The sequence below is a fragment of the Danio aesculapii genome, chromosome 14, assembly GCF_903798145.1.
Source record: "Danio aesculapii chromosome 14, fDanAes4.1, whole genome shotgun sequence".
NCBI lineage: Eukaryota > Metazoa > Chordata > Actinopteri > Cypriniformes > Danionidae > Danio > Danio aesculapii.
Genome location: NC_079448.1, coordinates 30,505,627 through 30,519,528, shown reverse-complemented (window position 1 = coordinate 30,519,528; position 13,902 = coordinate 30,505,627). Strand labels below are relative to the sequence as shown.

General features: G+C 33.5%; 2 protein-coding genes across 2 annotated transcripts; one reads left to right on the top strand and one right to left on the bottom strand.

Moving 5' to 3' along the window:
* Window positions 1-878: 878 nt before the first annotated feature.
* pin4 (protein (peptidylprolyl cis/trans isomerase) NIMA-interacting, 4 (parvulin)) lies at window positions 879-5,907 on the bottom strand. The gene is made up of 4 exons (XM_056472275.1): window positions 5,629-5,907; window positions 5,165-5,235; window positions 3,604-3,723; window positions 879-1,193 (listed from the first exon to the last, which is right to left on the bottom strand). The coding sequence occupies exons 1-4, from the start codon at window positions 5,663-5,665 to the stop codon at window positions 1,035-1,037; spliced, it is 387 nt and encodes a 128-aa protein (XP_056328250.1). The 5' UTR covers window positions 5,666-5,907; the 3' UTR covers window positions 879-1,034.
* A 2,733-nt stretch (window positions 5,908-8,640) lies between these two features.
* Window positions 8,641-13,479, top strand: nek12 (NIMA-related kinase 12). The gene is made up of 3 exons (XM_056472290.1): window positions 8,641-9,849; window positions 10,233-10,433; window positions 11,445-13,479. Exons 1-3 carry the CDS (start codon window positions 8,742-8,744, stop codon window positions 11,600-11,602), a joined length of 1,467 nt encoding a protein of 488 aa, XP_056328265.1. The 5' UTR covers window positions 8,641-8,741; the 3' UTR covers window positions 11,603-13,479.
* Window positions 13,480-13,902: the final 423 nt, after the last annotated feature.

Here is a 13,902-nt window from a genome sequence, read left to right as displayed (position 1 = left end):
AAAACCACACTTGATTGAGGGCTGTGGGCCGAATATATACCAAACTGTATTGCATTAAATTTGCCAAGGGGAATTTCCTCATTTATTCAGTAATATTTAAAAAAAAAAACAAACAAACTAGAAAACGTTGCTTTGAATCATATTTAATATCCAACGTAGTATCATTTTTAACATTTTATAAATGAACTCATTACTGTAAAAACATTTCATTTATAACACAATTAAGTTCAGTGCTGAATACACTAGTCAAGCTGTACCTGCCTTTACCTTGATATGCTCTTAAATGTCAGATGTACTGTATGTCAAGTGACATTATTTACATTTTAAAAGTCTCATTCATTTACAACATTTAATTGAATCATTTCACTTGCCTTTTTTGAGGCAAAAAAAAAAAAAAAAAAAAAAAAAAAATATATATATATATATATATATATATATATATATATATATATATATATATATATATATATATATATATATATATATATATATATATATATATATATATATATATATATGTATTTTAAATTCAAAATTCAGAATGACGATTTTTGTCAAAGGCATTCGCCCCAACCACCAAAATTCTCCCTCTCTTTTCAGATGGGATAGCGGGCCAAATCAAAGATTACCGTGGACCAACTTTGGCCTGCGGGCCCTACTTTGGGCATCTCTGCTCTACACAGTGAAGGGAAACTATTTTTGGTGCTTCAGGATAGCATATATTATTAACATTACACTACTGTTCTGGAAATTAAACTATTGGAGTATACTGAAGGCACACACATTTAAGCAACAAAAAGCTCAAACAAAATAAAACTTCAAGACTTGAAGAGGGAAAAAACACCCAACACTGGAACAAATGAATCCTGACAGTCTGCTTATTAAGAGCTGTTTTTATTGGCTGATATTTACATGGCAATATAAAAAATTCTTCCATGACTTGCAAATACGCTGTTGCCATGTTATTAATGAAGCTGCAGATGAATCAAGTGGAATAATGCCACAACATTAAGCTGTTCAGTCCATTATAGAGATCACTTTTTGCCTTCAACCATGATGATGTGGTAACCAAACTTTGTTTTCACAGGAGGATCAGTGTATACAGGTTTGTCCATAGTGCTGATGGGAAGTGCAAATGCAGCCTCCTGAAATGGTCCCACCATTGATCCTCTTGTCATCCAGCCAAGGTCACCCTGTCATACGCAAAGCAAAACTTTAAGACATACAAGCTGTAGCTAAGATATTTAGATTGTCTTGACATTTAGGAAAAAAAAACATAATTATCGTAACAAATTAGCAATGCTAAAACACACTTTTATCAGAGTTTAAAAATAATGGTACATAATGTTCTGAAGTCACTTGGCAACAGCTTCATTGAGGTGTATTTTGTTTTCTGTATCAATGCACAATACAAATGAAGCATAATAATACAATAATTGAAGCTGATTAATTATTTTTAATTATAAAAAGTGTTTATCAAATCAACAGTCATAACTTCAGCTTTAAAATACTATGCAGGATAACACATTCCACATTCATTGTCAGAAACGATCACTTTTGTATGCTGTGTTTCTGAATAAATATAACTATCAAGTCAATTTTATTTATTTTTTGACAGAGAAAGTCTGTATAGAAGAGGTTTAATTGAAATATAGTGAATAATAGTATGAGTTCATTGTTTCATGCAAATTAGATTTAGAGGGATTTCCCTGCATTTACAGTGCATGGAATGCCATCTGGTGGTTAAAAACAATGGTACCAACAGGAACAATGGACATAAACAGAGATGCACACAACTTATTTGGTCTGGTGTTTAAAGGAAAACCTGGCTTTGTCTTCACTGTTCATGACACAGCCATCGTATATGCTTTCATACTCATAAATAAACTGTTATTTTTCTATATATTCTAAATATATGTGCAATCAAGCCTGAAATTGGCAAATTCTCACTTAAAGTTTTTGTTTAGATGTAAATAAAAGCTGAAATTTATATTTTTTCCACAATGATGCCTTTTGTACATTGTCTTATAAGCATGTCACCCAGCCAAATTTCTTAAAATCTGAGGTAACATAGACTAAATCCAAAGCCTACTAGTATCGCACTCACAAAACAAATAACTTTATATAATGGAAACAAGCACATAATTTCACACACCACACATTTTAACACGTTTGTAATAATTATCTTACCAAATTCCTTATGTTGCACTAAATTGGGTAACATGGCTCCAACATACATTTTTTTTTTTATTTAATTGCGCTTGTGCAACTGTGTACCAGTTATGTGCACCACTGACTATAAATATTTACAACACTTTCCACATCATGCACGTGTCACATAACTGCTACTAACTAAGCTTGAAAATGTTTAGTTGAAGGAACTTTTCTATCAGTATTGAATTATGGATTTTTTTTTAAATTTAATGTTGCTTATCATAGTGCATATGATTTGCCACTAGATCAAGTGTGCACACACATCACTGTAATTTATATAAAATGACAGAATGGATTAATGCAGTTAAGGAGAAAAAAAGGGTTGCATTTTATTTAAAGCTTTAGTTCGTAAATTACTACGTTATATATCTGGTTTGTTGATGTACTGTATAAACACGTATAATAATAGAACAAAACATATACTCTTACATAAGCTGCTGTTTTTCATACAGAGTTAGGTCGTCCTGCATTTTCTAATTATGCACCATATTTATGGAATGAGCTTCACTTATATGCAGTTGTCAACATTTGAAGTGAATCTAAAATGTTTTTCAAAATTGTCCTAGGACAAGAATCGGTTCTACTCAATAGTTTTAGGACAACTTTGATAAAGTTGAGGATCCTCTTCAAATGTTGACTACTGTACTACATATGGAATCTGTACCATCTATTGCTATATTTAAAAATATTTTAAAGTCTGTCTATTAAGAACAGTGCACATGTTTTAAAGGTCCCATAAAAATGAGATGTTAGTGTCAGTCTATTAGTTTTAAGGATATCTATTAGCTTGTGTGCTCCAAAACAGTGACAAGATTCTCTTTTAGAAGATATAAAACAAATATAAACATGTAAAGCTTGCTGTTTGTCACTTCCACCTACATCAATCAATATTTATTTTCACATCATACTACATTTTTTACATCAAATCTTGACCAATCAAATACCCTCTAGTGTCTGACATGTCCTGCCTCCTTTAAAATGCTTTTCATTTGATGCGCTTGAGTTCAACCACTCTCACTGGCAGAGCTGTGATAAAACCAAGTGCTATTAGCTGTTTTTTTTAAACAGGGAGAAGCTAGTCTATGTTGCACCCTCTCTAAATTTTTCAGTTGAGATTACGTCAAACATTGAATAAAAAATGCACATTTCAAAGCACTTGACAGGACCTTTAACAATCGATTATGGTTTATATTATTTAAAGTATCTTTTTGTGTGTCTATGTGTTGTGATATGTATTGCTCTGTAACTTTGTCCTATGCTACCTGTCTTGACCAGTACACCCTGTTGTAGAAAAGATATTGTATTTCAATGGGACTCTCCTGGTTTAAGAAGTAAAAAAAAAAGAAAATAAAATAATTTACTGTTTTTATTTTTATGTAAAATGCTTACTCCTTGTCTGGCTTTGTCCTCACTGTATTGTGCTGCCACCTCACTGAAGCGCATTCCAGATTTAATCTTCTCCATTGCTTCCATACATTTACCATGCTTCTCACAGAGAATATGCCGAACCTATCAGGGAAAAACAAGATGACTAAAATGTGAGAGATATGTTAATATTTCCAACAAAAATGCAAGTTATAAAAAAAAACCTTGTTTTGTTTAAGTACTTTTTATAACATTTATTTTTGACATTATAGAAAAGAAAAAAGAAAAGGAAAAAAAAACACCCCTTTCCCAGAACAACAGATCTAAAGAAAATATAGAATCAAATGAACATAGAGAAAATGAAAGATGAAAACATGGCATATAAGTGTGACAGACGTTCCTTTTCTTTCATATTGTCATGTTGTGTGCATCCATTTCCTTCACAAGAGTTAAAAAGGCTGCCAGACCTAATAAAATGTTCTACCAGACCTTCTGATAGTATGCCTTATTTTCTGCAATTTAAGATGAGACATGACTTCTCTGATCCAGTGGTTATGTGTTGGTGAAATAGGGTCTTTCTATTTATGAAATAATAATTTTGACGGTGACAATAGCTATGTTTCCATCCAAAGATACAACTTTAACTTAAGTGCAAATTTTAAATTTCACAAAAAACATTTGCAAAATAAAAACTTGCATCCAATGTGAGAATAAAATTGTAATTTCCTGTGAAACGAGAGTGATAAAATTACATTTTCTTAAAGTATGGGAACCACTCTAGCCCTATTTCCTCCCTAACAAATGAGTTGAAGATACAGTACATGTTGTCATGTTAATAGCTATCTTGCATTTGGAGGCAAGTGTCTGATTTTTCTGATTTTTGTGAACAGGATCGTGTGAGATAGCTCTGGGAGGTAAATATAGAAAATCATATATGACGGATATTCCTCTCAGGTATTTCAGGATTATTATTTTTAAAAAAAAGAATTTGTAGATGAATCCAGTTATCCAATCACTTGGCTTTTTGATGCACACTGTGGATTTTTATTATAAATAATAAAAATATAATATAAATGTATAATGTATGCAAAAATACATAAACTGGACACATTTAAACGCAAAAAAGTAAATTATAACTTGTAAAGGTTTATATCACTACTATTTTTAACACCCTGTCTAAGATTGACCTCACTTTTCTTCAGCTTATTCGATGCTTTTATCAGGGGGCTTTATCAGTGGAATTTGATCTATATCCACAAATGAAATATTTAAATTACCATGTCAATTATTATTAATAGTAAATTAGATACTGTGGAATTAATATTATTGATGAGTGTTGAATACAAAAACTTTAATTTTATTTTAATTTCACTTAAAGTCTTAATTGTTTCTGTGTTGCATATGTTCATATATTGTTATTTAGTCATTTAATTCCCGACTTTAGCCACTAAAGATATTGAAAGATGTTGCCCTTACGATAAGGTAAAATAAAATATTTATACATTTATATCAGTTGAGTATATTACAAGTCATTCTTTCATTATGGCTTTACTTTAACCACAATAACCATGCAGTAGATGTTTACCTTTACAGCTGTACCTCCTTTCTGAGCTTTCTCTTTCTTATCACTGTCTCCACTGCCTGAAGCAGCAGCTCCTGTTAAAATACAAATGTGGGTTAGCTTTTAAACCAGTTTTATGCAAATAACTTAAAGCTTAAGCATACATATGTGGATTTACTACACTTTGCATTTTGGAGTAAAACACTTTAGTTGAAACATTTTACTCACATTCTTAACGCAGTTTAACACTTTAGCACATTTAGTAAATACACAATGGTCTAAATGTTTTGGTTAAACTATTTTGTCTTGTATAAAACAAACTGAAACACAGCAGAATGTAACAATGTATACAGTCGGTTAGGCATAAACACTAGCTAGCTAGCATGTTAGCAAATATTAGCACAGCAGTCTATTATTTGCTGTAAACGTGGATATGGCATTGCTTCTAACATTTTTTAAAATATTAAAAATATTACTTCCTAAAGTACCTTTAGCACCTTTGCCACCCTTTCCTTTTGGTGGCATTTTCTGTCCTTGTGTCTGATGTAGCTTCTCTTAAACCTCAAGCTACTTTGCAGGAGCTAGTGCTGTAACTTACAGAATCCCACGTGGTTAACCTGAAAATTACACTGCAGTCTTTTTTCCAGTTTGAAGTATATGTTATTTCAAATAAACAAAAAAGTTCAAATATACCAAATACACATGCAAAAACAGAGGCTGATGTAAATAAACTGTAAAGTAGCAGTGTAAGGTAGGATTGCGCAAGCACGAGTGGCAATGATGATGCGCTTGAATACATTAAGTGACACGATAGGTTTTCGGTTATTCTAAACTGAAGATCATTTTTCTTTGACGGCGATGACTCGAATATTAAACAAAACATTCAGGGATATGAAAACAGAGATTTTTCATTGTAAGCTAGAAAAACAGGTAGGTTTAAATATTTCTGCGTAAATGTGCCAAGCAGGGATGCTTGTGAACAACCCAGACGCCTCATGATGATAAAACCTATTTTTAAAATTTTACTGTATTAAAATAAAATGATGCATGTGATCGGTTAAGCTTTAAATAAGCGAGTTATTAGCTATGGAGCATAACGAATCAGATTCATGTTTGTTGAGAAGCTGCTGTTGCTATGGTAACATGAAGACAACACAGCTTTTGCTCCTGCTCCTGACCTGAAAGTCTGAAGTAGCAACTACGCATTATTTTAACAAATACAGTAAAGTTGTGTTTGTTAATAAGAAATGATGACACAAAGGTAATAAAAATGCTTTTAAATGTGTTTTATTTAAAGTTTGTTTTACTTGTTACTTAGAGACAGCTGTCTAAAAGGCGCTAACGTTATATTGTGCATTGCATATTTATAGCTTATGTGTAATGTTAAGCAGCTGCAAACGAAACAACAAAATTGTAACGTTACATACGAGACTTTCTCTAACTTTCTAGGTTGCCTATGAACATTTTTAAACTGATTATAAAGGACGTAGGGCCTTTTTGTGACAAAGTGACAGGCATGTGACTTTATGCGCACTCCCGAGAGATTCTCTTCCATTTTATGAGATAAAAATGGTGCAATATTCAGGATGATGATGAAAGACCTAAAACTCCTATAAGAAAAATTATACATTTAAAATTTGGTTTTAAATAATTGCTGTTTTTGGTCGAACATTATTAAATTTTTTTATTATACATATTTTTTCATTTAGGCTATAATCATATGATGAGAAAAGAACATTTAGTCAAATGTATTTAATTAATATAAAAATACTGATGTGAGACATGTTTTTAAATAAAATACAAGGAAATTGTAATTTGAAACTGAAAGAATATAAAAATCATTTAAAGAAGTTCAGTTCTTTTCTTTCTTTCTTTCTTTCTTTCTTTCTTTCTTTCTTCTTTCTTTCTTTCTTTCTTTCTTTCTTTCTTTCTTTCTTCTTTCTCAACAGAAATGTCTTTCTTAACTTTAAAAAACATTAAGTATATGCTCCAGTTACTATGGACATTCAGATCTAAATTAACCATATGTCTTCAATTATTTGTGATCCATAAAGGATGTCTTTATATCAATATTTGCCAAGATGAGCATTTTGACATATTTTTCTGTCCATCTGACATTTGAGGTGCAGTTAAATTAAAAAGATGTAAAACACTGGTTGCATGCTGTGTGAAGGGTTTTGTGTGTGCCAGATAATGGTCAGATAGTGCAGGAAATTTCTAAATGAAGAGTTTAGATGCAAAAACCTCTATATGCTGTCTGAAAACTTCCTCTAAAATTAACATTTTTATCAGGCTCTTGTGTGTGAGCAATTCCAGCATTATAGATGTGACATTTGCAGTAAAATCTCAAAACATAAACTCACAGAGAAAGTATATGTTAACATTATACTGAAACATGTTTATATATTGCAAAACTACAAACCACAGACTTATGGGAGCAGAAAAATATCAATCAGTAAACATATTATATATTTAAATGAGGAAAATAAACACCAGAAAAGTCTGTGAGTTTACAGAAGACAACATACTTTGTAGAAATTCTGTGAATTAAACTGCTCAACCCAAAATAAATATTGCTAATCAAAAGGAGAACGGTTGGCTCTCTATAGAACAAACATGATTTATTTTATTTTATTTAACATGTTTGTATTTACGAGGAAGAAACTCTGTTATGAATGTGACAGATGTGAACTTGTGTGACTTTGGTTAAGCAAATATAATTGTTTGAAAACACTGACAGAGACATTTTAAATATATTTACAGTACTGTAAAATACAAGCCTAAACAAAATACCTAGAAACAGTTTCGCTGTTTTAAAATGTTTTAAACATTATAAAATGTTTTTTTTAATTAATTTTTTTTATGGCAAGGTTGACATTTGCATGGATTTGCTCATGTATGTTCAGTAATATCACTTTATGGCAAAGAATAATAATAATAATATACTAAAATATAATAATATAATAAAAATAATTAATAAAATCTCAACATAAACAAAAAAGGCAGAAAAAAATGTTAGTTTTCCATGGAAATTTCAGACAGCATTTTTTTGCTCTTCAAATGTAGATATTTCTAAAACTACTGCACCATATGTTACAAGAGTTTTGGGACAGCATTTCCAGGCCAGCAGTTTTATCAGGTTCCTTAAGCTTTATAAGTTGTAAAGCAACAGTAGGAGGCCCAGTATCCAAAAGTATATTTGCTAGATACTTAAGGTTCACCATGCAGTAAGCAACCAAAGTGACTTTTTCCTTTCTTATTTATTCCAATTCACAACAAGTACTGTGGATCCAACAAGATGTGTCATATGGTTTATTTGCATGTAGCAAAAAGTCTATTGAAGAATTTACTTATTTACTACAAAAATACAGTGCGAGCATGTGCAATAAGGTGCATTTTATTGAAGAACGACTACTGTCACAAGAACAAGGTTTCTAAATTCTACATTAACATTCTACACTATTGTTTCCCTAAGCCAGACTATTGCTTATCTCCACAGATGAGTGGTGATAATCATATCCAGCTCATCAAGACTAAAGAAATGTTTCTGCAACCAGCAAAGGCATGAAGAAGTTGCTTGGTGAACTGATATCATCAAGACATGGAGAAATATGATAAAGTCCTGACTCTTGGCCAAGGAGGGGCAGGCATTGTGTCACTGATGAAACATGTTGACACAAAGAAGTTATGTGCAGTCAAGAGAATACACGTGGACAGTTCCCGAAAAACAAAGACCAAAGACGTTGTGTTGCAAGAGGCAATAATTCTTCGCAGCTTGAAGCATCCTCATATTATAACATGGATTGACACGTTCTTTGACGCAACTAACGAGAGTATTTACATTGTCATGGATTATTGTGATGGCGGAACACTGGATGACCACATTAAAGAGCAGAAAAGTGAAGAACGCTTTACAGAATCCAAAATCATGGACTGGTTTGTGCAAGTGGTCATGGCCGTGAGTTACATCCACTCTGAAAAGATCCTTCACAGAGACATCAAACCTTCCAATGTGCTGTTAACCAAAAGAGGCGTGATCAAGCTTGGGGATTTTGGAATATCAAAGATTATGAATCACACACTTGATATGGCCTCCACTTGTGTTGGAACCCCCAGTTATCTGAGTCCCGAACTCTGTCAGGATGTCCCATACAGCACCAAGTCTGACATATGGGCTGTTGGCTGCCTACTATATGAGCTCTGTGCACTCAAACCAGCGTTTCAAGCCAAAAATCTCCTAAGTCTCTTTTACAAGATCATAAAAGGGGAGTACATCAAAGTTTCTGAGATGTACTCAGAAGATATCCATACATTAATCGAGAAAATGCTGTCCTTAGTTCCTGAGAACAGACCAAGCGCAGCTAGCATACTTAGCATGACCTATGTGCAAGAACGTCTGGGAAACTTCATCACACATCAGGAGAAAGAACTTACGAAGGTGAATGCTGAATCCAGACCTCAAACTAAAGAAGACTTTAACGTAGATATGGAAAGCAGAACAGATTGTGCCTCAGCTGTCTTTGATAAGACACTGGAAATAGAGACATCAGGCATTGCTGAGGAGGAAGTGGCCCATGAAGGAACAGAGTCGGATTATTCTGAGGACTTTGACGAACATGATAGCTATGCATCCTCAGAGGATGTTTCGAGGGAAGATGGCTCCTCCAGCCTTGCCAATGTGGTTGAAGAGGGATTTGAGGAATCTAGTGGTAAGAGCTAATGGAATATCTTGATTTTGCTAAACATATTTCTGGGTCAACGTATTTTGTTGATGCTGGAACGTCATTCCTGTCCAAAAATTGGATCAAAACCAAATTCTTACTCCCAATCTGATGATGCAGATTGTAAACTTTATCTGTAAATCTGATTGGTTGATTGAAATGTTGTTCCAGGGTCAACAAAGATGATCATTGCTTTTGGTAAAATACAATTCTGCTAAGAAAATGTGACAATCAAATAATATTTTCCATTATTTTATTATTGTTATTTGTATCTCTAAGGCAACAGGCGTAGGCTGATGGTGACCTAAGAATGACTTCATATTTTTGTTGGTGCTACTTTCTCTATGCGTTTTTCCCTTCTCTTTTGACAGTCGTATTTGAAGACGAGGAGATCTCTGAATACCCGGATGACTTTGAAGAAGCTGAGGATGATGACCTGGCAGAGGTGGTCAGCTACGCCAGAGATGTCATGAACTGTTCATCTGAGAATGATGCGTTTGCTGTGGAGCTGGAGCTCAAAGATGCAGATGGTTTCTCTGTCACCATGAAAATGTTAAAGGACAAATACATGGGTAAACATGCACAGCTTAACATTTTACTTCCACATATTACAAAGCAGTCAAAATAAGACAAATGAGCTCATGTATTGGACAAATTCTGGACGTTTTTCAATGTGAGGTGGGTCTTTCGAACCACCCGTACCCTGTGGCTACGCCCCTGCTGGTCAGTATATTTAGTTCATCTGACCACTTTGAATGAGAGAAATATGTGGGTATTACTTTTTTCACCTTCATGCAAAACCACTTCACAGATTTCTATGAAGCAAAACTAAATGTTAGTATTAACAGTCAAATGAGTCAAATGTTAATTTCAAGGTAGCAGAGAGCAAGTTAATGATTAAAGAAATTAATTAATCTTTGCTAGCTCTCATATAATAATAATAATAAATTTTATAATAATAATAATAATAATAATAATAATAATAATAAACTCTGTTTGGGGTGGCGCAGTGGCATAGTGGGTAGTGCTGTTGCCTCACAGTAAGAAGGTTCAAAGAGATGTGCTATAGGTGAATTGGGTAAGCGAAATTGTCCGTAGTGTATGTGTGTCAATGAGAGTCTATGGGTGTTTCCCAATGATGGGTTGCAGCTTATGCTTTTGTTATTTATTTTCAAATATCTTTTGTAAAAATAAAATGTCAAAATACAGATGAAGTAATGTTCCATCATCATTCAGCGTTCCTGATATTTAAAAAGGAAACATCATAATGATTATGATCTATATTTATAAAAATAAATAAAAGACAAATTAATCAGACTACATTTTATCACATTTTAAATTATTCAAAACTTTTGTGCTGACAAGATTGTCAACCCTAGTGTGGTAAAAATGTCTAATTAAATCAATCAATATTTCAATAATTACACTCTTAATATTTCTTTTGGGGATTATTAATTTTTTAAAATATGTCTGACAGGTTTTTTTTATGTATATAACACTGAATTAATGCAATTTAATTCAATATATTTGGTTCTGAGAGTGTCTCTGCATGCTAATATCTGTTCCGTGTTTTGGATTTGTAGAGGATGTTGGAGCCTCGGTCTATGAGGAAATCAGTGAGCACTTTCTGAATGGCCTCACGCCAGAAGACCTGCAGCCACAGTTCCAGCACATGATCGGTACTGACCATCTGGAGACCTGCTATCTCATATTCAATCTTGACCAGGAGACCACATGCTGAATCATGCAGGTCCAATTTAGAGAAAGACTCATGAAGTGTAAAACATTGTACTCCTATTGAGATGAAGAAAATGGGACATTTTCCACCAAGCACTCAGTGCTGTGAAGTTGTTACCTCATATAACCAGTAGGTGGCACTATATAGTAAGAAAATATGTAGTTTGATGTAACAAACCAATCCAGAAAATGACAATATCATAGTTTCTCATCTTGGCACCATTAGTCACATCCCAAGGCCTGGAATATAAAACTGCTGCCTTTTAAACTCACTACACACTGAAAACTGAAAACACACTGAGAAATTTATTAGCTGCTTGGAAAAAAAAGAAAAGATTTTACCCATTTCTTCTGCCCAGAGCTCCTATAAACTAAATTATCTCTCAACATATTCATCTGACAACGATTATAAATGAGAAAGCAGTGGAGAATAGCATATGAATATTTCCTACAGTGATTTCGTTCCACTACTGAAATGTAAAAAACGAAGGACTGGTGTAGAATTAGTAAATTTATGGGCCACAGCTGCAGTTGGTTTCCACTTAAGGCGTTTTCCCTTTAACTTGTCCAGATCATTCCAACAGGGAATTAGTCACTGTGATTGAGAAATTGGCACGTGCAACTGTATGAATGACCTTCTGTATTATATTTCATTTAAGAATGTTCACAATCTGCCTCCAGAGAATTGTGTGTTATCAAGCCAGCATTAGCAAGGGAAAACTGCATCGTTTGACATTTTGCCAGAATAAAATGAGCGAAATCTCTTTAGAGAATGTGGTTTTGGCCGTTTTACAGTAAGCAATTTGTTTTAATATCTCTGAAAAAGCTGAATTGTGTTGATTATATCTAGAGATATACTCACTCAAGATGGTATCAGGTTGGGCTGTTTCTCTGTATCATGATGTTTGTTATATTTCATATGCCAAGCTCTTGCTTATGTTAAACCTCTGTATGTGTGTGTGTGTGTGTGTGTGTGTGTTTTATAGAAGAAGTTAAATAAAAAGACTAGCCAGGAATGAAACCCCATTTTACAAGCGCAAAAAAAACAGATTTTTAACTATGCGCTGTAAAGAAAAACATCTCCGAAGATTAAAAATGTAAACTCATATCCCCCAAAATACCTCTATTTTTCATGTTATGTTCTGGAAAGAGTAAACCGCTGACTGAGAAGTCATTCAAGATAGAGCTTTTAAAAAATGTCCATAAGACTGATGGATTGTCATGGCTGTTTCTTTATTTATCCATCTATGCATTTGGATGAGTGGGTGAGAGACTAGAATAGATGCAGACAGGCCTAAAAGCGCTTTAAGTTGCGATCACCTCTATGCCTTGTCACTTTAAAACCTGTCAATATTTCATCCATATAGGAAAACCAGCCACAGGGAGAGCTTGTCATCTGTGTCTTCAGGGCTTTGTACAAAGTGTGATGTACTATTGATTGATTTCTGCATGTGTGTTCCACTGCTTTCTTCTTGCTTTTTTGTTTGCACATTGTTAAAAAATGAGGCTGGGATCCTAATTAAGAGTCTTTGTTTTTGAGCTGGCGTTTTTGTCGTGCATCTTTAGGATAAAATATTGAAAAAGTTTCTGAAAAATGACAAGCTGACTTATCTTAGTCACTTCTGTTGTTGTTTTGCTTGGTGTCTTCTAATTATAACTTGCTTAGCTTGTATTCAGATATATTGTGCATATCAAATGTGATTTGTACAGATTTATATCAAGATTGCAGTGGTGAAGTCTAACATTTGAGGAGCATGTGTGATTTCTGATTTAATTTTTTCAGAGATTATTATAGTTGCATTTTATCAGGAACATACATGTTACAGATTAGATAAACTGCAAAAAAATATCGAGCACAACACTGTGACTTCAAATTCACAAAGAAACACAAAGACAACAAAACTAATTTGTTTAGACATTAAGTAATTTTTAATAAAATTCATTCAGTCATTTTGCTTCAGCTTAGTCCCTTATTTATCAGGGGTCACCACAGTGGAATGAACCGCCAACTATTCAGGCATATGTTGTACGCAATGGATGCCTTTACAGCCGAAAACCTGAGAATTACACATACTCTCACATTTACACACGCACACAAACACTACGGCCAATTTAGTTAAACCAATTCACTTATACTGCATGCCTTTGGACTGTGGGGGAAGTACCCAAAGGAACTCGTGCAAACACGGGGAGAACATGCAAACTCCACACAGAAATGCAAACTGACCCAGCCAAGCAGGAACTCAAACCGTCAACCTTCTTGCTGTGAGGTTACAGTGCTAATAAAATGAAATGTTATGGGAA

Excerpts from the sequence above, each read along its gene's own strand:
- pin4 (XM_056472275.1), bottom strand. The coding sequence starts at position 5,665 with ATGCCACCAAAAGGAAAGGGTGGCAAAGGTGCTAAAG. Across the intron at positions 3,724-5,164 it reads AAGGAGGTACAGCTGTAAAG|GTTCGGCATATTCTCTGTGA; the intron begins GTAAACATCTAC and ends TTTCCCTGATAG. Across the intron at positions 1,194-3,603 it reads AGGACAAAGCCAGACAAGGA|GGTGACCTTGGCTGGATGAC; the intron begins GTAAGCATTTTA and ends TGCGTATGACAG.
- nek12 (XM_056472290.1), top strand. The coding sequence starts at position 8,742 with ATGGAGAAATATGATAAAGTCCTGACTCTTGGCCAAGGAGGGGCAGGC. Across the intron at positions 9,850-10,232 it reads GGGATTTGAGGAATCTAGTG|TCGTATTTGAAGACGAGGAG; the intron begins GTAAGAGCTAAT and ends CTCTTTTGACAG. Across the intron at positions 10,434-11,444 it reads GTTAAAGGACAAATACATGG|AGGATGTTGGAGCCTCGGTC; the intron begins GTAAACATGCAC and ends TTGGATTTGTAG.